This window comes from Colobus angolensis, unplaced genomic scaffold, assembly GCF_000951035.1.
Source record: "Colobus angolensis palliatus isolate OR3802 unplaced genomic scaffold, Cang.pa_1.0 Scaffold249, whole genome shotgun sequence".
Classification (NCBI taxonomy): Eukaryota; Metazoa; Chordata; class Mammalia; order Primates; family Cercopithecidae; genus Colobus; species Colobus angolensis.
In genome coordinates, this window is record NW_012115699.1 from 1310426 (window position 1) to 1333738 (window position 23313).

General features: G+C 43.7%; 1 protein-coding gene across 1 annotated transcript in view; it reads right to left on the reverse strand.

Annotated features, from left to right (window-relative positions):
- Window positions 1–308: 308 nt before the first annotated feature.
- TACR1 (tachykinin receptor 1) overlaps window positions 309–23313 on the reverse strand; it is a 154436-nt gene continuing 131431 nt past the window's right edge. The window contains exons 3-5 of the mRNA XM_011946109.1: window positions 7729–7879; window positions 5065–5261; window positions 309–3551 (exon numbers count right to left, since the gene is read on the reverse strand). Coding sequence (XP_011801499.1) covers window positions 3260–3551; window positions 5065–5261; window positions 7729–7879 — 640 coding nt within the window. The 3' untranslated portion in view covers window positions 309–3259. The remainder of the gene's footprint in view (window positions 3552–5064; window positions 5262–7728; window positions 7880–23313) is intronic.

Below are 23313 nucleotides of genomic sequence, written 5' to 3' on the forward strand. Positions count from 1 at the left end.
TTATTCCCCCCAACCTCCTGTCCTATGAAAACTCTTGTGCTTATAACTCTATTGTTGTGTCTGCATCCCGACACAGCTCTCTTCATAGGCAACATCACTGTCATTTCACATAATCCCACCTCCCTTCCCAGATCTCAACCTGAGCACAGTTCCCACATCTTCCCAACCCATTTCATCACAGAGGTAAGAGTTTGCTGAACATTGATTCCATCCTTCTAGCTACGCAAGTTATTAGGGTTCCTAGTACCATCCCATTTAGCATCCTATAGGATGTTTAGGACCCCTAGAGAAGAGACAGAGGCATGAGAGAGTGAAACACATACTTTATTTCTGTATAGATATTCTTTCCAGGAGCCCAGGCTTGAAAACGTGGAAACCTCAGTAATGGCCCCTTTCCACTTATACTCTTCTCCCCACAAATTAGGCCAATGAGGTCAGCTCCTGAGTTCCCTTTCCCCAGGATTCCACTCTGTCCTTATCTCTTAGTATTCTCCTGGGGCATAAGGAGGAGAAAGACTCTTGTTCTCTAGCTCCTCCCATAAAGGCTCCCCACTCCCCTCCTCAATTAGTGTGGTCTAGGAACTGTGAGTTCATGATATACATCAGGGCTCCTCCCTGAGAAAGCATGAGGAGGAGGTGGAGGAGGAAGAGATCAGCACAATACAAATTCACAGTGACAGCAATGAGATCTCACATTTTGGAAGTCACATAACAAAGATGGTTCCTTGATATTTCATATCCTATTACTACTGGACATTACACCAAGGAAACACACTTAGATAAACACAGAGTGACGCATTTCTAGAATAAGAATGTGACCCATGCACAGTACAAATCATGGTGCTTCTCACATGTGGGAGATGATGACATTTTTGTGTTAGTGGACATTGGAGACTGGGTCAGAGGAAGGCTTGCTGGCACTCTGCAAGCGGATGCTTTGCCATATTGGAAACTGCCCAGGACCACGCAACATTCCCTTTTACTATGCACAGAGATGATGCTGTTCAACCTTATTCCTTTAGGTCCCCTGGAATGACTGACAGCTCCCTTTGTAAGTACCCCAGAGAACTCTCATTCCAGAGGCTCTCCAAAGATCCCAGTCTTTGGCTTGACTGCCCATGTTGAGCGTGGGTTTTTAGAACGCTGTGGAGAATCTGTCCTCTCAGATGCCTCCACGACTGCTGGGCAGCTTGGACCCACCAGGACTGGTGAGTGAGTTAGTGGTGGCCAATAAGGTGGGCTCCTCAAGAGCTGCAGGGGCTGTGTGTCCCCAGCTCAGGGCAAAGTCCAGAGCAGGCGCTCAGTTAATCCTCGTTGAGCTCAACTCCAACCTTCTCTTCCATGGATGGGATGTCCCCAACTTCTTGACACCGTCTTCTTAGGTGCTTCTCATAATCGCTTTAGCTCTTTACATCCTTCCAAAGTGAGTAATCCATACACAGCAAGGGTCTCTTGGAAGTATGACTAATGCTTAGGGCACTAACTTTTGTTGCTGCTAAATTTTGTCTTCCATTTACATATCTGCAATGATCTGGCTTCACTTAGTTTATTTAATACTTTCTACGCTGCTTTGGAGAATGTGCTTCTCGAGGTTTTCTGGCTTATACTATTGCTTCTTCCCCCAGGCCTGCGGATGCCCTGGTAGAATTAGAGCCATCAGGGCTGGCAAAGGCTGTAAACAGTGCATTGTTCTCCCCTTAATGCTATGGATGTGGCACATGTGCACCCATTATGTAAACTACCAGGAAGACATTCATGGATGTTACATGAAGCTTCTGCTTCCAGCCATATCTGGGCAAAACACAGATCTGGGAGACAGAAAAAGAAAACTGCGTGCTCATCTTCTGGAAACTCTAAATCAGAATTGGGATTCAAAGCATTCAGTTCATGGCTCTTGGAAGACTGAGTGTCCTTTAGGGTTGATGAGTCATTCTATCTTGTAGAGACAGGAAGCTGGCAAAGCCATGGGGCAGGGAGGAGACATTCAGAGAGTCTGAACGGAAGATGCAAGATGCTCTCTTCCCAGAAGTGCAGCTGCAAAGTGCAGCCTTCTTGCTTGTCGCACATATGAGCACGATGCGAGTGTAAAATTAAGAATCAAAGTTAGGGCCCCCACCCTAAAATACCCAAAAGGTCAAAGCAGGAAGCCCGTGTTTGTCTTCTCTGACAGTGTTCTGCAGCTGTGGAATTCAACCTGCTAAAACTGGATGGATGTAGGCTTTGGCATGAAGTCCTCTGCTCTGTCAAAAGCCAAAACTTTCCAGGAGAAGGAATGTACTCAGGATTTTAAGACAAATCGGAGAATGTCTGAGATGGATAGTTACAGATGGCCTTAGCAGTTGCTACATCTCCAGGAACTGGGTATTATTTATGGAACTCACTGCTCCTATTTTATTTTATTTTATTTTTTGGCAAAACAAACAAAAAAAACCCCCATACAACCTTGAACCATATGATGTTAAGATTCAAAGGAACAGTTAGATGATCTAACTCAGCCCCCTTGTTTATAAGTAGGAAAAGAGGGTCAGCTACACATTAAATGTAGTGCAAGTCTACCAATTCCTGGTCTGTAAGAGACATTAGCAGGTATCAGTGGACATATTCTGCTTGCGTCGGCTGCTCAGGACAGTCACTGGGGACATAATGTGGAAGCTCGAGGTTCTCAATCTCATGATGTGTAAATGCACTGAAATACTGAGATGCCAAAAAGGGGAATACATATGTTTCTTTTCACAGATGCTTAGAAGACAGGGCTAAATTTTTCATTTAGATGTTATGTGGTGCCTTCTTTTGTTCATCCTGTCAAGTGTAGGCTGGGGTGATGGGAGCCTCCAGCTGCAGGAGGCTAATGTGAAATAACTTTATTGAAGTAACACAGGGCTCCAGGAAAATGAGTCTTCCGGGTCTGCAGCTGTGCTGCAGAATTCATCCTGAAATGAGCACTCGCATGCAGCCAAAGTCAATTCCAGAATCATGGAATGAATGGGCTTTTGGGAAAAGCTGGTCCAACCTTTTATTTTACAGGCTTAGCAGAGTTCAGTGACTTGGTTTGAGTCACACAGCATGAGGGTGGCAAAGATAGGGAAGAACTGAGATTTTTTTGACGTGAGGCTGAAACGTTTTCGCTAAGCCATACTGACCCTTTTTGCAAGCCCCAATGTGAGGGTGTTTCTGATGGTTCCAGATGAAGGGCATTTCCATGCATGAAGGGAGGCAGGACAAAGGCAGTGGGGGCTGCATCTGCCAAAGGCCCTGTGGCCTAGGAGACCACATTGGAGGAGAAGCTGAAGCTCTCTGTCATGGTTTTGGAGTCGCTTCGTGAAGAGCAGTTGGAGGTCAGGTCCAGGGATGAAGGTGTGGCCTTGGGGCCGTCCTCTGGCTCCTCCTCATGGGCCCCCACCACTGTGGAGATGGTGGTCTCCAGGCGGCTGACTTTGTAAACACTGCCCTGGGTCTGGAGATAGCGGGTTGATTTCATTTCCAGCCCCTCATAGTCGCCGGCGCTGATGAAGGGGCAGCACCGGAAGGCATGCTTGAAGCCCAGACGGAACCTGGAGAGTGAGCAGATGAAGAGGTGACCCTTTGGGATGGCCTGCTCAGAGGGTTGCCCACCATTGCATCAGCTTGTTAACACATGGACATACCCAAGTGTGATTCTGTTACTGTTTTTAAAATTAACTCACAGCTGGAGATGCTGAGGCCAAAAAGGCTTAAGGGTCAGTCAACAAGGTCAAATCCAAGACTAGAAAAAAATCCGTCACTGGAACAATCTTTATGTGAAATATGTCTTTACTGGGGGTGGCCCTGAACCATGCTATCTCCCCTCCAAGGGGTCAGCAGACTATTGGGTCAATTCTACATTAACGAAACGCATTCACTAAGTGTTTACTATGTGCACAGCACTGTGCTAGTTACTGGGTGGTAAAACCCCATATCAAGATTCAGAGTTTCCCCTCAAGTAGCCCATTGACTGAAGGAGGACTTTCTGCCAATCATGTTCCTTCAGGGTGCCTCAGTTTCTCCGGTTGTTAAATAGGAAGAATTAACCTTTACTTAAAGATATGCTGCTAGATTTAACCTAAAAAAAAGTGCAGGCGAGTCATGAAACTCTTAGAAATAAGGGTGAATCTGTGAGTTAGACTAACAGAGACCCTTTGGACAAATTGAAGAGAAGGTCTTTCCCCCAATTCCTAGTGCCTGAGTGTCTAATTCACAGAAGGCACCTTACAGGCTGAGAACTGATGGATATAAAGATGGTAACAAGCATTTTATTCTTCTCCTTCCTCTCCCTCCTCCTTCCTCACCCAGAGGCTGGTGGTTCTCTGGATGACAGACTGTGCTGCAGCCATTGTGTGTCCCAGACTGCTTTTGGGAGCCCTCTGCACCCCATGGTGAATTCCCTACCACTGACCACCATTCCTGATGGGCTCTGCCTTCTGTTACTTCTCTGACGTTGGCTTCTGCTGCAGGATGGCTCTCCCCAACCTGTTTGACTAAGTGAGGGCAGGAATCAGGCCTCTGGGGTCACAACTCCTTTTTGCCTTACCTTGTCCTGCTGGAACTGCTGGAAGAAAGTGGGTAAAGCTGCTCATATCATAAGATGGAATGGGAAGAAGACAGTGAGAGATCAGAGAAGGCCAATGTGCTCTGTGTGGGGATGGAATTCTCTTTCTGCATGCGTAGCCCACTGTGTACTGGATCCACAGAGCAGAGTGAACAAACTCACACACCACGGCCTGGAGCCTGGATCCAGTTTGCAGACCTGCCTTACAATGCATTAACCACGGAAGTTTTTAATTCCCTCACTAGTTGCCAGTATTTATAAATCAGAAGAGTTTGGACAATAATATGGATTTCTGGTTCCCCTTGGAAAAGAAAAAAAGAAAATCAGTGCACTCTGGGCTCCCATTCCTGGATGGTGATAATCAGCCAGGCTGAGTTGTGTGATGACAAGTTAGCTGCAGTCCCCGCTTGTCCCTCTTGTCTCACAGCTGGGTTTACTCATTTAGGATGAGGTAGATGGTCTTGTGGCCCCTGGAGAGCTCATGAGGTTGGGATTCTCACCTGTCATTGAGGCAGCAGTAGATGATGGGGTTGTACATAGTGGAGCTCATGGCCAACCACATGATGGCCAGGTAGACCTGCTGGATAAACTTCTTCAGGTAGAGATCCGGGTTGATGTAGGGCAGGAGGAAGAAGATGTGGAAGGGCAGCCAGCAGATGGCGAAGGTGCACACCACGACGATCATCATTTTGACCACCTGGCAAGAGGGTGAGACAGGTGAGACCACCAGCACATCCCCCTCTCTCTCATGGCTGCTTCCTTTTTCCTCCCATGCCCTCACTGTGCACAGTATGGGATAAAGCAGAAAGTATTTAAAAGAAGCCCCTTCAGGGAGGAGAAAGGATCCTTACTACGTGGTGCTACAGGACTTTGGTTATGTCAGCTGTTCTCAAGTGTGGTCCCAGAACCGGCATCATCACCATCCCCTGGGAACTTGTTAGAAATGCAAATACTTGGACCCTATTTCAGACTTACTGAATCAGAAACTCTGGGGATAGGAACCCAAATTCTGAGTGTGACAAACCTTTCAGATGCTTCTGATGCATGCTCACCTTTGGGGACTACTGTGTTACATTATTCTTCATGACTGGAGGAGCCCAGGGAGACAAATTAATGAGCAAACGTGAAAGGTTGTTCAGGAGGGAAAGGCCTGGGGCAGCAGGCTGGGTGGGTGGGCACAGCAGGAGGGGTGGGACAAGGGGAGACATAGTGAGCTAGGGCAAGCTGCTTGGTTTGGAGACTGAGGGGGAGGGAAGGAGAAGGGAAAAGATTTGACTAGCTGCAGTCAGGGAGTGCCAGCTGTTTAAAAGCGATTTAAAAAAAGGTTTTGTGAATACTGGATACTATGATCTGAATGTTTGTGTCGCTTCAAATTTATATGTTGAAATCCTAACCCCTAAGGTGATGGCATTAGCAGGTGGCCTTTGGGAACCAATTAGGTCTTCAAGTCAGAGCCCTCATCAATTAAATTAGTGCCCTTATAAAATAGGACCGAGAGAGACCCCTCTCCCCTTCCACCATCTGAGGACATAGAAAGTGCCATCCATGAACCAGAAAGCAGGTCCTCCTGAAATACCAAATCTGTCTGTGCTTTGATCTTGGGCCTTCCAGCCACTAGAGCTGTGAGAAATCAATTTCTATTGTTTATAAGCTCCCAGTCAAAGGCATTTTGTTATAGCAGCCCAAATGGACTAAGACACCAGGCGATATAACCCCTTCCCAAGACATCTTTAGCAAAGAACTCTACAGCATTCATATAATGCTATGCAGAGAAATACCAACAGAGAATACTATGCAAAGAGGTACCAAAGAATAAAAAAAGGAATGAGAAAGCTCTTTATATACTGACTTTCAAAGATCTTGTCAATTTTAAGTGAAACAAGTGAGAACTGCGTGTATTTACTATTTGTGTAAAAAAGAAGAGAAAATAATATATATTTACTTGCTTATAAATGCCAATATCTAGAAGGGTTAAGAAACAAATAACAATGGTTACCATTGTATGCATATCTGTGTGTGTCCATGTGTGCATGTGTGTGCAAGCTTGGGACCTGGGTAGATGGCAGATCTAGAAGGGAGAGAGGCTTCCCATGATAAGAATTAATTAATTTTTTTTTTTTTTGAGACGGAGTCCCGCTCTGTCACCCAGGCTGGAGTGCAGTGGCCAGATCTCAGCTCACTGCAAGCTCCACCTCCCGGGTTCCCGTCATTCTCCTGCCTCAGCCTCCCGAGTAGCTGGGACTACAGTCACCCGCCACCTCGCCCGGCTAGTTTTTTTGTATTTTTTTGGAGAGAGAAGGTTTCACCATGTTAGCCAGGATGGTCTCAATCTCCTGACCTCGTGATCCGCCCGTCTCAGCCTCCCAAAGTGCTGGGATTACAGGCTTGAGCCACCGCGCCTGGCCAAGAATTAAGTTTTTTTAAATATTTCATTCTGAACTAATTGAAGGCCCTCAAGAAGTTGCAAAAGTAGTGCAAGGCAATTCCAGGTACTCTTCAACTAGCCTCCTGCAATGATATCGTGTTACATAACCATCCCACATTATCAAAACCAGGACACTGACCATTCATCAAACTACTGACTATATTTGGGTTTTGCCAGTTTTTACATGCACTCTTTTTTTGGTGTATAGATTTATGAAATTTCATCAGAGGTATAGATGAGAACACAAGCACAGTCAGGATACAGAGCTGCTCCATCACTGCAAAGAAACTCACTCATGCTCTTACTTTGTAGGCCACTCCTCCCAAGCCCCCGCAAACACTGACTCCTGGCAACCCCTGATCCATTCTTCATCACTATAATTTTGTTCCTTTGCATGCTTTTTGATGTTTGAACCACGTGAACGTGTTATCTTGTCAAACTTTAAATAAATAATAAAAAGAGGACCAAATCACTCTTCGCTGATTTTTTATTTAAGTGTGTGTGTTTTAATGGATCAACAGGTTGCAATTACTCTTAAAGAGCAAGCGAGGTGGCTCATGCCTGTCCAGCCAGATCTGGGTTCCAAAGACACTGAAGAAAGATTCCTCTCCTCTCTGTTGTTCCCCAGACCTAGGGATATCTTGTGCTTGCTGCTTCTGGGGCTCACAAGTGTACCGTCCCTTCTGGACAGCCTGTTGTCTGTGCCAGGGTGGGTTGGTTCTGCCTGCCCCCTGCTCACCTTGCGCTTGGCAGAGACTTGCTCATGGTAGCGGTCAGAGGAGTCCCCGGGGATCTCACTGGCCCATAGTGTGATTCCCACTACGGTGTATGCATAGCCAATCACCAGCAGGGGGAGGAAGTAGATCAGCACAGTTACACAGATGTGGTACCTACGGCAAGGTAAACAGGAAAGGTCAGTATAAGATACTTATCGTTTTAGTTTTTTTTTGTTTGTTATTGTTATTGCAGGGGCAGTCAAGGCTTGGCAGCTACCTTTCTCAGCATTTGCCATTAATAAACTCGGGCTGTAAAGCACACTCCAGGGAGACTTGTCACCTGCATAGGGTGGATAGGTGATACTAATGAATACACTACAGAAAACAAATCTTTTCAATTTATGTTTTTCTTGTGAATTTTTTCCATAATGAATACTCCTGTTCAGATTGAAAAAAAAAAGAAAAGAAAACATTGATGACAGGGCACTGAATCTGTTGTATACCCATGGCAAATTCAGTTGATGATCAGTTCAATATCATTTGCCCCGCCCCCACAAAAAATGGAAACTCAGGCTATATTAATAGAACTACAGTCTCTAAATGAAGGAGGTAATTATACCACTCAATTCATGCCTGCCAGACTACACTTATGCTCAATTTAGTACAGGGTTGTACACCAACTAGTACATTCAGTTGAGAACTACCATGATGGCTGATAAGGTCCAGTTCATGCTATGTGATAAGTGGATTTATCTGTATCAGAATAATTAGCTTGAATGAGAGAGATAAGACTAATCCTAGAACTAGGATTAGTGGGTGGGTGAAAGCCACATAGCATAAGCCATTTCTAAGCTGGGGCTTTAAGAATATATCTTCAGATAGAAGCTGCGTGGGTCCCTGAATTACCCTTCGGAGGACAGATGCCAGCTGACTCACAGTTGACTGGGACATGAGCAAGAAATAAACCTTTGTGGTGTTCAGCCTCTGAGATGTTGAAGTTTGTTACAGCAGCACAATTTATCCTTTTCTGTTAAAGGGAAGGCTTCTTTTAAGTAGAAGACTTAAATAAGGTTTTTGAATTTTGGGAAAACGTATTTTTTCTCGGGGGTTGGGGGTCCTTGGTTTGTCTGGTTAGTTACAGCCCTTTTCTTAGATGTGAGTATAACGGAGATACTCAGAATTCCTAATAATAATAATAATACTAGGAAGAACAGCTAATATTTGGGGGCACTTTACTCTAGGTCACTGTGCAAATAACAATGCTAATGATAGTATTAATAGCAGAAATGGTAGTTAAATTCGAGTGTTGATGAAAAGCACAAAGCCAAGCATTTTACTAGCATTATCTTATTTAATCCTTAAGCAAATGATTGGGTAGGTACTATCAATCCCATTTTTTAGACGATGAAATTAATTAAATTTAGAATTTAATTAATTTTCCCAAATTCACAGCTGGTAAGGAGCTGAGATTAGAATTCAGGTCTGTGATGTCAGAAAACCAGCTTCTTGTCAATGGAGAAAAGCCACACAATGATTTTTTTCTTCCACTGTGTTTACCATTCATGCTTATTTTATGCAATGATTTTCTTCCAATGAGGAACACCCACTTATTCACTCAATTTCTCCTTTGTAGATACTCTGTTTGCTTTTTTGTAAAGCCCCATAGTTTTTGCTACTTATTCAGTCCCTCTGCATATCAAATTTGCATTTGAAGATACTTGAAGAGTGCTTAAGTGACAAATCACAGATTGCACCAAGCAAGGTATGAGTGCATGTGTTCTGTGCAGACAGGCTGCTCCAGTTTCAAAGCCCTCTGAATTGTTACCTCCTGTGGGAGCCTCAGGGCTCTCCAGCCACCATGGCAGGGATTACGTATTGTGTTTCCTAGCTGATCTCAGTCCCTCCTGGTTGCTGTAATGGCATTGCTTGGAAGCAAAATGTTTGGAGACTACAGGGGTGGGGAGAACCTGAAAACCTCCAAATTGCACTGACTTCTCCTACCTCTCCCTACCTGAAAGAACAGCCCTGCCTCATGCAGACTAATCGTTTGTGACCAAAACATGTCAGCTGAGCTTTGCTGAGACATTGCTGCAGGGCACTGAGCGAGATTGGGTCGGAGTGTGATGGGAGGGACACTATGGTCAACTCGTTGATGCTCCTTACCCTGGACCAGTGGCCCTCAAACTCGAGTGGGCTTCAGAATCACCTGGAGGGCTTCTACAATCCCACAGGGCTGGGTTCCATCCACAGTTTCTGCCTCAGCAGGGCTAGGGTGGGCCTGAGAATGTGCATTTCTAACAAGTTCTCAAAAGATGCTGATGTTGCTGTTTGTCATTCAGACTTTGAGAAACATTGTCTTAGGCCAATGGTTCTCAACCCCAAATGCACAAGAGAATCACCAGGAAAACTTTTAAAATGATCAGTGCCCAAAGGTATTTATTCAATTGGCTTGCGGGTGGGAGCAGGAAATTACATTTTAGAAACTGCCCCCAAGTTATTCTAATAGACAGCTAGCACCGAGAACTCTTTCAGACCCTAGGTATGCAAGCCTATTGGGACTCCATTGTTGTCCGTGATTTAATGACTTTATTAAAGTGTGTATTAACTGTGTTTTCTGGTTCTGTATCTGAGGCTTTGGCATCTGGGTCCCTGCAGCTCAGGGAGGGACTGACTCTTTCAGGCAGAGCTAATTCTTTGAGAAAACAAACAATTTTCCACTTGGATGCCTTTCATATGCAAACTAACCGAAACACAGCCCATACTTCCACTTGCTTGCTTTCTTGGGCAACACAGCCCACACTTCCACTTGCTTGCTTTCTTGGGCTCTTACAACATAGGACACTATTTTCCTGCCCTAATCACCCAAAGGCAGGCGTCAGACAACTAGGGGCAGCTCCTACACCCCGGAGCCTACTGAAGTCATTCAAACCAGCCAATCTTAAACCTGTTTACCTGGCCTTGCCTGCTCCTTCCTGAGAAAACCCCAATAAAGTCTTTCCTGTGTAGCTTGGCTTGGTGTGGGGCCATGGTCCTTTAGCTTGGGAACTGTGAGTAATAAAGTGTCTTTCAGTGGCAACCATGTCCTGATCTGTTGGCCGCACCATACCTGAATACAAAATACAATCTGCTCTTACCGTTTGTGAAATCACAGATCAGATCATTATGAACATGCAAAGATAAATACATAAACATAATTTATCAGTCTTTTAAAAATCCTTCCCTTTTTAAAGAAGCAACAGTAATTGTTATTTATTTGAAAACAACAAAAAATATGGGCTTAATTTCAGCTAAAAGGTGTTACAGTCAGGAGCATTGGTTTTTCCATGTTCCAATAGGGATAATTAAATACAGCATAGAAATAGGATCCAGCAATTCTATTTTTAGGTATAGACACCAAAAATTGAAAGCCAGGACTCAAACAGACATTATTTTTTTTTTTTGAGACGGAGTCTCGCTCTGTCACCCAGGCTGGAGTGCAGTGGCCGGATCTCAGCTCACTGCAAGCTCCGCCTCCCAGGTTTAAGCCATTCTCCTCCCTCAGCCTCCTGAGTAGCTGGGACTACAGGTGCCCACCACCTCGCCCGGCTAGTTTTTTTTGTATTTTTTAGTAGAGATGGGGTTTCACCGTGTTAGCTTGAATCTGCACACAACACCATTCACTACAGCTAAAAGGTGGAAGCAACCCAAATGCCCACCAATAGATGAATGGACAAACAAAACGTGGCTTCTACATGCAATGGAATATCACTCAACCTTAAAAAAAAGAAGGACGTGATGACATGTGTGACAACATGGATGAAGCCTGCAAACATTCTGCTAACTGAATAAGCCAGACACAAAAGGAAAAGCATTGCCAGGTTCCATTTATATGATCTATACAGCATAGGCAAACTCATGGAGACAGAAAGTAGATGAGAGGTTTACCAGCATTTGGAGGGAGGAGATGGGAGCCATTGTCTAATGGGTACAGAATCTGTTTGAGACAAAGATGTGGATGATTTTGTTCAGCGGTGGGTGGCTAGAAAATTTCAGCTGTTACAGAAAGGTTGAAATAAAGAAGTAGCTCTGGAAATGGATAGTAGTGATGGTTGTACAACCTCGTGAATTTACTTAATGTCACTGAATTGTACACTATAAAATGGCAAATTTTGTTATGCACATTTTATCACAGTAAAATTTAGTAACAAATTATGTAAGAAAAATTGAGCTAAGCTGGCATTCTAGGTTTCCAGATTCGCAGTCTTTTGCTCCCCCCAGGCGCTTGACAACTACACCCTCCCCGTGCCACATCCTCACTGAAAAATAAAAGGCAGATTTGATTCTTGGATGAGATAAAAGGTTAAACACATCCTTCTAAATATTGCTCAGATAAACCCCATTTACATAGAAATTACAAATGCTCAATCCAAACAGTGTCCAACTTATCAAAAATTATAAATGAATGTAGGTCAAATCAATGAAATTCCATTATTAGAAAATATAAAATTCAATACTTTTTTTTACCTTGATGTCTTTTTAGAAAAGCATATATATATATATATTTTTTATCATATCTTGTAATTAACTGGAGATACGTCTATTTATATGTGTATATTTGTCAAAATCATTATTTTGGAGAGCTGATCAATAAGCCAGCGCAATCTTATTTTGTTTGGCTCCATGCTTGTTTTGGCTTTCATTCTACTATTTTCTAGATTTCTGCCAGTTAGGATTTTATCAGCTCTCAGAATTAATATCTGCCTTGGGAGAAGAGATCTGGGGTTAAGGCTACACTATAAGTGAGCATAACAGCAACAGCAAGAGGCAGCAACAGAAGAGACTGGCTGGCCTCCACGTGGTGAGATACGTGCTGGGTTGTCATAGACATGAGAGAACCCAGCACAATGATTTTGATCATTAAATCCTGCTGGTGGACTCACCAGAACTTTCAGAAGGAAGGCTCAAGCAACAACTTCATGCCTTTGTTCATCCCTGTAAGCAGTGAATGAGGCTTGACACATTTTACAGGATAAGCTTGCTGAATGCAGACCATGTAGCCTCAAATCCTGCAGATTCCCTTGTCCTTAATGCCATAATATCTTGGTGCTCACTAATCTAGGTTTCCTTATGTCCCACTAGCTGGGATCATTGTCAAAAGCAAGAATAGTTTCAGTTTCTGAAATAATCCTCAGGATTTGAAATCAAGGTTGATAGGTTTATTAAATAATAACTAGGTGTCGTCATAGTGTACTTGGTGGAGACTCTGGGTGCCTTAAGGTAGGGGAAGAAGGCGGCCAAGAGGGCACAGCGCTGGGTTCTCCATCTTTATTCTAATGAGATAGCTCTGCTTTGCTGGGTTTATATATTGACTTTCTGTGGATGATATTGTTCAGGGGTGGGTGGGTAGAAAATTTCAGCTGTTACAAAGAGGTCAAAGAGCACTGATAGAATCCCAACCCCGATCCAATGCATTACCATTCTTTGCAATATCCATACCACATAATCATTCAGAATCTTCTTGAATACCCCTTGTGACATGCTGCTCACTGCTTCTAAAGCTGAGCTACATCAGTGACCCTTGGAAGCTTATTAGAGATTCAGACTCTCAGGCTCCACCCCAGGGACAGAATCAGAATATGCATTTTAACAAGACTACCCAGTAATTTCTGTGTATGTTCAATTGGAAGCACACAGCTCTTGGTCTTGGTTACACATTGGAATTGCCTGGGGAGCCTTTAAAAATTCCAATGTGTAGATCTCACTCTAGAGCTTCTGATTTAATTGGCCTGCAGTGCAGCTTTGGGCTCCAGAGATCTAGAAGCTCCCTAGGTGATACCCCTGTGCAGCTGGGGATGAGAATCACTGGCATTGAGACTTCTGATGCTGGTAGTTGCGACTGATGCAGTTCTTCCTTAAACCCAGTGAATAACCTGTGGTCACGTAGCTTTCGCACTTTATCCTATGTCACAAGCAAACCTGAATCTGCAAACCTTCTGGGATGGTCCTGCAAATGCAAGGTGACCATGAACCTGCGGTTCCCCAGAGCCCCCTTTGCATTGAGGGCTTCTGAGGCCATCTCTCATTTGACACTAGCTGAGCAGCCTCGTTCCTCCTGCTCTTTCTCAAACATCCCTCAGGCTCTCTCTCCTTCTCACACCATGGTGCTAGATTCTTGACTTTTTACTTCCTGGAAAAAAAAATTGCAGGTCAATGTGGCTTCTCGACAGTAAAAGAAAGCAATACTCATGTATTTCTTGGTTGACTCACATCTGGATGTTACAGCCAAATTCCAAAGATCTTTGAAAGTTCTCTTGGAGGAGGCAAAAATTGCAACTGGTTAATCGATAAATTCAGTAAAGATTTATTCAGCACCTATTCTATATCTAGTCCTGTGCTAGGGGCTGCGGCCACTGAGGAGAGTTCCAGTTGTTTTCTTCTTCTGGAGCTCACAGTCTGCAGGGCAGTAGTGCCAAAGAGTGTGTCATGGGAAGTGGCGGGCAGTGGTTACCTCTTCAAGGGGAGTAGAGACATTGAGGAAGGGCATGAGTGAGCCTTTTTCAAATATAGATACAATGTAAAAATTAAAAATAAACCTAAATACAATGGTCCAGTGTTTTGTGCATGTGTGTTAGTGTATAATGCGTTGGTGAGATATTCAACCAAGCTGGTCAGGGAAGCTTCCTGGAGGAGGAATTGCATGGCTAAGCCCTGATATACAAGTAGGAGGTAGGCAGGTGAGGTGGGCACTATCGGGAGGGGAGGGAGCAAGTGCAAAGGCATGGGGAAGGAGCCTGGCATGAGGCAGGTACTAAGATGCCATTTGAACTGAACAGCACATGGCTGTGTGAGGAAGTGCCAGAAGACTTGGCTAGAAAGGAAGATGAAGCAAATCACAAAGGGCCTTTTATGATAGGCTGGAGAGTTGTGATTTATTCTGAAGTTGGTGGAAAACCATGAAGTGGTTTTAAACAGAGAATGAACACGGTCAGATGCTTGTGCTCTGGCAGTAGTGGAGCAAGTGGATGGAGGTGGGAAAGCCCGGAGGCAGTGAGCCTTTGGGGTGCTCTGTGGACCTGGCAGGAAGTGGCGCTGGCCTAAGTGAGGGCTGTGGCAGGACGGATGGATGATAGGAGGGGAGAGATTCAGGAAGCACTGTGGCTTGCAGGAAGAGCTAGTGGACTTGGCTGTGGATGGCAGAATTTACCTGAATTTCTGGCCTGGGTGAATTGGGGAGTGAAGGTGACTGTCACTAGTGTGGGGACCCAGGGAAGAGGAACAAGCTTGTCGGGGGGAGTTGGTAGATTGTCTTTTGGACATGTTGACCTTGAGGGCCAGCAGTTACATGTCTGGATCTGGATTTGGGCTGGTATTAGATTTGGGAGTCCTCATGTGTCCAAAAACCATAAGAAGACAAGCGGATGCAAGATGGCTATGAGAAGAGAGGAGGTTCACATCCTGGGGGGTGGGGGCAACACCAGGGGAGAGGCTGGAGGGGAGAGGGAGGAGCAGGGGGAGAGAGACTCCAGGGGCAGGTAGAGCCTGCCTTCGTGAGGGTGGGAACTTGATCTCTGTTTTTGGACATCAGAGACCCAGGGCAAATTCAATTTTAGTGGCATCGTCAGAGAAAGTGATGATGGACCAGGTGAGTCAAGTGGGAAGTGAGGAAGTGGAGGCAGTGGGTGTAGACTCCATTCTCAACACACTTGGCCATGAAAAGGAGGGGAGAGAGCAGTCGTTAAATGGGGCCAAGGGCCAAAGGAAGCTGTCTGTGTGTCTGGTTGAAAGGATAGGGGATATGAAGCCCTCTGTACCTTTCTGACACATCACCCAGTCTACCCTGGGTTATAGCGACACGAGTACATGTCCCATCTTTCTGCTCTTTAGAGACAGGCCAGGACAAGGCCTCCATCAACTGCATCCAGATACAAGCCTTGAGCAGGAATGTCCCAGAGTCACCCTGTCTCGCAATGGGGTGAGCCATCAAGGCAGATGCTCAAGCGCACATATTTAATTCATGGAAGAACTGGAGTCACAGGATCCCCATGCTCAAACACGGCTGCCTCCTGGTGGAATCAATTTCCCTGGGGCAGCTCCTCAGTGGGAAGGCCACACTGACACCTACCCATGAACAAGACAGGGAGTGAAGCCAATTCTTACTGCAGTCTCTGCTCAAATTGCACAAGTCAGAATTTCGTTGTGTTGTTCTTCAGGTTACTTTTTATATATGACTATTTCATCTGCTTGATTAGATTAAATGTTCCTTATATGCAGAGCCCATGTGGTGCTCCTCTATTTTCATCACAAAATCGGCACCAAGGAAATACTTCATAGAAAAATATCATCTCGGGTTTCAAAAAACATTAGAATTCTCACCATACTTGTCCCCCTCATCCAGCAAGAAGCCCTCTTGACAGCATCCTCCACAGAAATTGGCCCAGCATCTGCTTGAATGAGAGTGCCTGAGCTTTTCTTACCTATTTCTTCTTTAATAGATAGGTTTCTCACTACAAGTACTATATACTCATTGTCGATTTGAAAATACAGACAGGCATTGAAAAAAACTTCAAAGGTTTTTCTAATCATGTCACCTAGAAATAAATTCTGAGAAAATGGATTGATACCTTCCTATATCTTCCTGATATCTTCCTACACACACTCATATTTGTACACACATAAGCACACTGTTAGATTACTTTAAAAACAACACTATGTCACAATCATCTTTTTATGTCAATAAATATTTCTATAACAAACTTTTTAATAGCTGCGATAATGTTCTATTGCATGGAGGTACCATAGTTATTTAGGTAGTCTTCTATTTCTTCTATTTGGTACATTTGAGTTATTTACAATATTCTAATACTTAAGTGATACTTTAATTAATATATTCAAATATGTGTTGTTGCTCCCATTTTTATTTCCCAAGATTAAAGTCACCAGAACTAAGTTAAAGGGTTTTTAAAAAGTTTGATATATACAGTCAATTTCCAGAAAATATGTGCCAATCTGTACCAGTTTATGAGATTACCTTTTCATTTGCACAGTTGCACTGGGTATTATCAAGTATCATAGTGTTTGCCAACATGATAGGTCACACATGGTCCTCTAATTATAATTCTTAACTCATTGTAAATTAAAATCTTATAATTGTATTAGTCTGTTTTCATGCTGCAGATAAAGACATACCTGAGACTGGGCAATTTCCGAAAGAAAGAGTTTTATTAGACTTACAGTTCCATGTGGCTGGGGAGGCCTCAAAATCACGGTGGCAGGTGAAAGGCACGTCTCACACGGTGGCAGACAAGAGAAAAACTTGTGCAGGGAAACTCCTCTTTTTAAAATGATCAGATCCCATGAGACTTATTCACTATCACAAGAACAGCATGGGAAAGACCTGCTCCCATGATTCAATTACCTCCCACTGGGTCCTTTTCACAACACATGGGAATTCAAGATGAAATTTGAGTGGGGACACAGCCAAACCATGTCAATAATTACGCTTTTTCATCATTTTCATTTCTTTTTTTGTGAACTGACTGCTTGTATAATTTACCCAATTGTATATTGGGGTGTTCATATTGTCTTTCCTAATTTGGGAAGAACTCTTTATGGCTTCTATCATATTATACTTAGAAGGACCTTCTCCATTCCAAAATCACAAAAACATTTACTGATATTTATTTATTTATTTTCATTATAACTATTCAGCCCATGAAGGATTTATTTTGTGGTGAGTATTATGAGAAGAAACTCCAAATATTTTTTTCTCCAACATCATTTACAACTTTTCCAGGACCACTTATTGGATACTCTATCCTTTTCCTGATGATTTGAATTTGCACTTGGACCACATACCATTCACTATATTCTTGGCTCTGTTTCTGGGTTTTTGTTCTGTTTCCTTCATCTATCCCTCCTAACTGGTGTCAGCTCTGCACCATCTCAATTTTTATGACTTTGTAATACATCCTTTATCTATGGCAGTACAAATCTCCTCTTATTTCTGGGATAGAAACCGACCTGGATTACTCTGTTCTGAACTCAGATCACGTAGGACTTGAATTGTTGAACAAATGAATACTTAATAGTGGCTGCACCATTAGAATGTCCTGAATTTTACTTAGTCTTTAAAATAAAATTGCTTCAGACCTGCACGTTTCTTATGAAGAAGGTTAGAGAATGGTCTCAGTTATTCACAGCCAGGCTGTCAGCTTCTCAGAAGAGATCAGGTTGTAAATCCACTGGCCCCTCCCAGCATGACATGCATGATGAAGTGTAGTGGTGAATGCTGTTGGTCTGCCTTGGACCTCATGGCCCCATTACAGATTCTTTCTTGGGCAGCAGTCTTAGGCAAAAAAAAAAAAAAAAGGTTCTGAAAAGGGTGTGTTGCCAAGAATGGCTCAAGAGTCTGGGAATGCTCTAACGAGAGGTACTGAAACACAGACTCACGCAGGAAGAAGCTGAGCTCCCTCACCCACACTCCTCCTCACTCCAGTCTGCTTAGGGAGAGGAGGGAGGGCAGTAATGGTGTTTGAGGAGGCAAGTGGCTGATAGTCCTGCCTGAAATTTCAGCTGGGTGGATATGTTAAGAAATACAAACAAAACTTGAATTCTAAAGCTTCTGCAGACTTTGAATTGCTGAGAGAGAACAAGTTAGATGGTCTTCGGGTTGGCTGGGGACCTTATTGTATTTTGGGATAGGAAAAAATAGGCCAGAAGCCTAATTTAGGGGTAGTGAAAATGCTAAATTGATCTCTGTGGGAAAAAATATCAAGAGTACAAGTAACAAGAAAAAGGGAGAAAGATTCCATATTAAGCATGACAGAAAGAGGGGCGAGAAACAGCATGGGTGCACCTGAGCCCCATGGTTGGAAGAGGGACTTGCAAAAGGACACAGCCAGCAAGACATTTCCTGCAGGGATGGCTGCTCAGTGCATCGCAAGAACAGTGGTATCTGAGTGCGGACTCAAGAAAACACAATTTTGTATTAGGCTGTAATTTCCCGATTCCACTCCTCAAATCTTTAGTAAAATATGCCTCATCCAAAAATTCCATGGTAGTGGGACTTTGAGAAAATAAAGAAGAGTGACTGTTTCCCAGAGTGGAGTCAAGTGGGCAGGCCAGAGCTGGTGGCAACCACAAAGCTCCTAGTGGTAAGTTAAGGTTCTTACTTAGGGTGGGGAAGGGGATGTGGTGGAGAGGGAGACCTTGCCTCAGGCAGCAGGGAGACAGAAAGGGACCTCCTGAATCTGTATTATGCTCCCTGGCCAGTCTTTCCAGCCTGGCAAGATGGTATCAGTCATCTGAAGATTCCTGGAATCTCTTGAGTATGTACTGCAAGTCCCCCAGCCCCAGATACAGAAATGTGAGGCAGGTAACTGCCACCAGGTGGCGCCAATCTGCAGCCGGCACCTGGACCAACCAGTATTCATTTAGGTGACCGGCATTTCAGTAACCTAGCAAAGGTGAGCGGCATTTCAGTAACCTAGCAAGAAAGCAGCATGCATTTTATAAGGTCGAATTCATCACACGCCACACAGTGCCCACCTCCCAACCCCTACATTCCTTACCATGTCATGGTGCAGTTTTCCAGTATGTGGGGTGTTTTGTTTTAAACCACTGTAGCATGAGTTTTGCAAATTCCCTTGGAATATTGCAACCCTATTGAGGACAAGACTGCATTTTATATATGACATTTACTCTGAGTATCAGTGGGTACTGATACATGTTTTGCTGATATAATCCACCCGCTTTCAAACCCTTTTAACTCTATCGTGTTGTGCTCTGCTTAAGGTTGAGTTAGCTGACTGTCTCATCGCTGCAGTGGAGGGCTTTTTGCTGGGTGGGTAGGCAGGGACAGATTTGGGATGAACTTCTCTCGCTGCAGCAGCTGGAATGAACACTGAGCTGGGGGTGGGGGTTGTGGGAGACAGATTGGATACACGCAGCACAAGTGAAGCTTGTGTTTTATCATTCTGTCAAGCACTCCAAATAAGCTTATTTTTGGTGGGACATTGTTTAGAAACTGCTTCAATTGGTGCCAACGGATATGAGCAAACATTTCTTGATATAGGTAAGTTACACCATAAATGTGCGTGTTGGTTGGTATTTTACACTTCCTCTCATCTCTCTGGAGTTTGAAAAAGCACTTAAAATAATCAAAACACTTTAGTCCCAATAGCCTGTGACTAATAGCCATCCATGTCTCTAAGTCTGGACTAAGCGTCCAGACTCATAGCCCTCATGCTAAGTGCCCATTCTCTTTGCTGTGCCCTGAAAATATGTACTCTTCACAAGACAAATCTTAATACAGCCACTACTAACAATCGGCCAGGAACCTTTTCTTCTGAGGATACTATCAAGTGCAATACAATGTAAATAGCTATCAACTTGTAAAAGATGTAGAAATTTCATATTTTCTACCTGCAGTAGTTTCATTGTAAAGGTGTTTCTGGAGAGTGGATTCTACTTCATCTCATTACCTCTGGGACTTCAGGTAAAAGACAGATATTGCTAACCCCATTTTAAAAGGAAAAATTAAGCTATAGGGAAGGTAATTGCCTTGTTCAAATCACTCAGGGTTGAAATGGGAATGGAAAACAGATCAGTCCTTGTCTAATTTCAACCTTGTGCATTTTTTTCTCTTTCTGCTCAGATGAGCTAAGAAGAAGAATGGATAAATGTCACTCAGAGCAGGGAAACCACAGTTTTTCAAGAATGAACAAATACATCAAGCACAAAAATTATCTGCAGCATTTTATAATGGCAGATAGTTTATTGAAAAATTGTGTCGCTTAAAAAAGCAGGCCCAGGATTGAAATTCATCTAGATGGGTGACTTGGAATGCGGCCAAGTCTTGGATTCCATTTTATGTCGGATTCATTCTTGTATTTCCACAGCCTGTTCCTGTCTTGAACCCTGAGCCCAGAGAGACCCTCGGTTGACTGAAATATGTGGGAAAGACAAACACCCTACTTTCTGTTTCTTAGCCAAAAGTTTCTCAGCATAGACAATAGACCATTATGCCATGGCCATGAGGCACATAGGCTGCCAGTCTACAGTTTCCATTAACAAATTGGGCAGTGCAATTTATGCGTCTCCCAAGAAATCATGAAGGATACTACATTAATCAATTTGAAGTCTGTTGTGAATTATATGTGAGAGGACAAACATTTTAATGTGGGAGTGTTGACAGATTTTTCTACCTCCCCAAGGCAGCCAAAGAGAATCTAATAATTTCTGGACTATCTTTTATGCAACCTTCTCCTTTTACAAAAAAAAAAGGTCTTTATTGCTGGAAGAAAAGCTAAGCTAATTTTGCAACTGAGACAGAAAGTCTATGCAGATTGGATGAGGGAGAGGAGGTTTTGATTGGAGAGGGTCGGAGGGGAGCAGTGGGGGATTATGAGAGCAGGAGGTTAGCTAAGACAGGGTTTTTTTTTTAAAATAGGTATTGTGGTGGACAATTGTTTGGGGCACTTTTTAATGGAATTTCTATTTTATCACTTTTGCTAATTAAGCCAGGCTTCCTCAACTTGACAGTTCTTAGATGCTGAATCATGCAGATTTAGGCTATATAAAGGCTTCATATACATTGTTAGCAAAGTCACCTGTTCAGGTTTGAGGCCAGCCCTGTGTTGAGGTAGCATCTTCAGTTATGGGCCAGGAACATGGGAAGACAAGGCTGCATAGTTGCCGCTAGGCCTCTTGGGTTCAGCCACCCAATTGTTCATGAACCCTCTATTTTGTACCAGGTGCTAAGGGTTTAATGGTGAAAAGAAACGACATGGTCCCTGCCTTTGAGATGCTTAATGTATAGTGGGGAAGACAGATAATAAACAGATGTATCAGCAAATAAACATAAAATCATAAATGTGCTAATTGAACAGAGGAACCAAACAAGGGGAGTGGTAGAGAGTACCAGGGGTGTCCACACAAAGGACTCTGATAAGGTAATGTTTAACAGAGACCTGAAGGTCAAAGCAGTGATGTGAAGGGTGCGGTGGTGGGTGCCCCATGCAGAGACAAGAGTAGGCACAGAGGCCCTAAAGTCCAAATGAACTGGGCACATTGGAGAAGCCAATAGAATGCCTCTGTGGCTTGAGTGGAGGGGTTAAGATGGGGGCCACAGCCTCTAGGATCCTATAGGCCATGCTGTCAGGAGCTGGGCCTGCAAATTGCCAAGTCAAGTCACTGAAGGGGTTAGGCAGGGTGGGATATGATCTGGCTTTGATTTGATATGCAAGCCTGGGCCCCGGTGAGAGGCTGCACTTTCATCTGGGCAAGATGTGATGGAGACTGGGACTGGAAGGCTGTATCAGTCAGGGTTCTCTGCAGAAACAGAGCCAATAGAAGATATCTATGTCTATGTCTCTAGGTAGCTATTTATCTATCTATTGAGATTTATTTATTTTAAGAAATTGGCTTACACAATTGTGGGGGTTGGCAAGTTTAACATTTGCAAGGCAGGCTGGCAGGCTGGGAACTCAGGTAAAAGTTGACGTGGTCCTGAGGCAGAATTCCTTTCTTTCTGGAAAATCTCAGCATTTGCCCTTAAAGCCTTCAATTGATTGCATGAGGATCCCTCACATCATGGAGGGTAAGCTGCCTTATTAAAAGCCAACTCATCATAAATGTTAATTGCATCTACAAATACCTTCACAGCAACATATAAACTAGTGTTTAACAAGTAACCTTGCCAAGGTGATGTGTAAAATTAACCATCATAAGGGCACGGCTGGATGGAAAGAGCTGGGAAAATTCAGGGCATGATTTGGAAGCATTCCAGTAACAGTAATAATAACTACCACTACCACCACCATAAACATATTAGTAGCTGACTCTGATACAGTGTTTCCCATATGGCAGGCTCTCTTTTAAATGTTTTACATATATAACCTCATTCAGTGCTCCCAACAGCAATCTCTGTTTTACAGATAGTAAAACTCAGGTACAAAAATTGCAAAGTGCTTACAGACTGCACTTAGCATAACTCAGGACACCATTCACAGAGACTATTGGGTAAATAGCACCCCCTTGAGTTGTGCAATCCAGTTGACCCTGAGAGACAGTTTAAGTAACTGGCCCAAGAATTCTCCATTGTAGAGATTAGCATTGTTAAGGGTGGAAAGAATTTTGAAACTATATGGGAAAGAATGCCATCAGTATGGTATACATACTTTTTAAACACGAGGTCAGAGATCGAGACCATCCTGGCTAACACGGTGAAACCCCGTCTCTACTAAAAAATACAAAAAACTAGCCGGGCGAGGTGGCGGGCGCCTGTAGTCCCAGCTACCTGGGAGGCTGAGGCAGGAGAATGGCGTAAACCTGGGAGGAGGAGCTTGCAGTGAGCTGAGATCCGGCCACTGCACTCCAGCCCGGGCGACAGAGCGAGACTCTGTCTCAAAAAAAAAAAAAAAAAAATTATATATACATAATATGGTTTGGCTGTGTCCCCACCCAAATCTCATTTTGAATTGTAGCTCCCACAATTCCCACTTGTCATGGGAGGTACCTGGTGGGAGGTAATCAAATCATGGGGGTGAGCCTTTCCTGTGCTGTTCTCATGAAAGTGAATAAGTCTCACAAGATGTGATGGTTTTATAAAGGGGAGTTCTTTCTCCTGC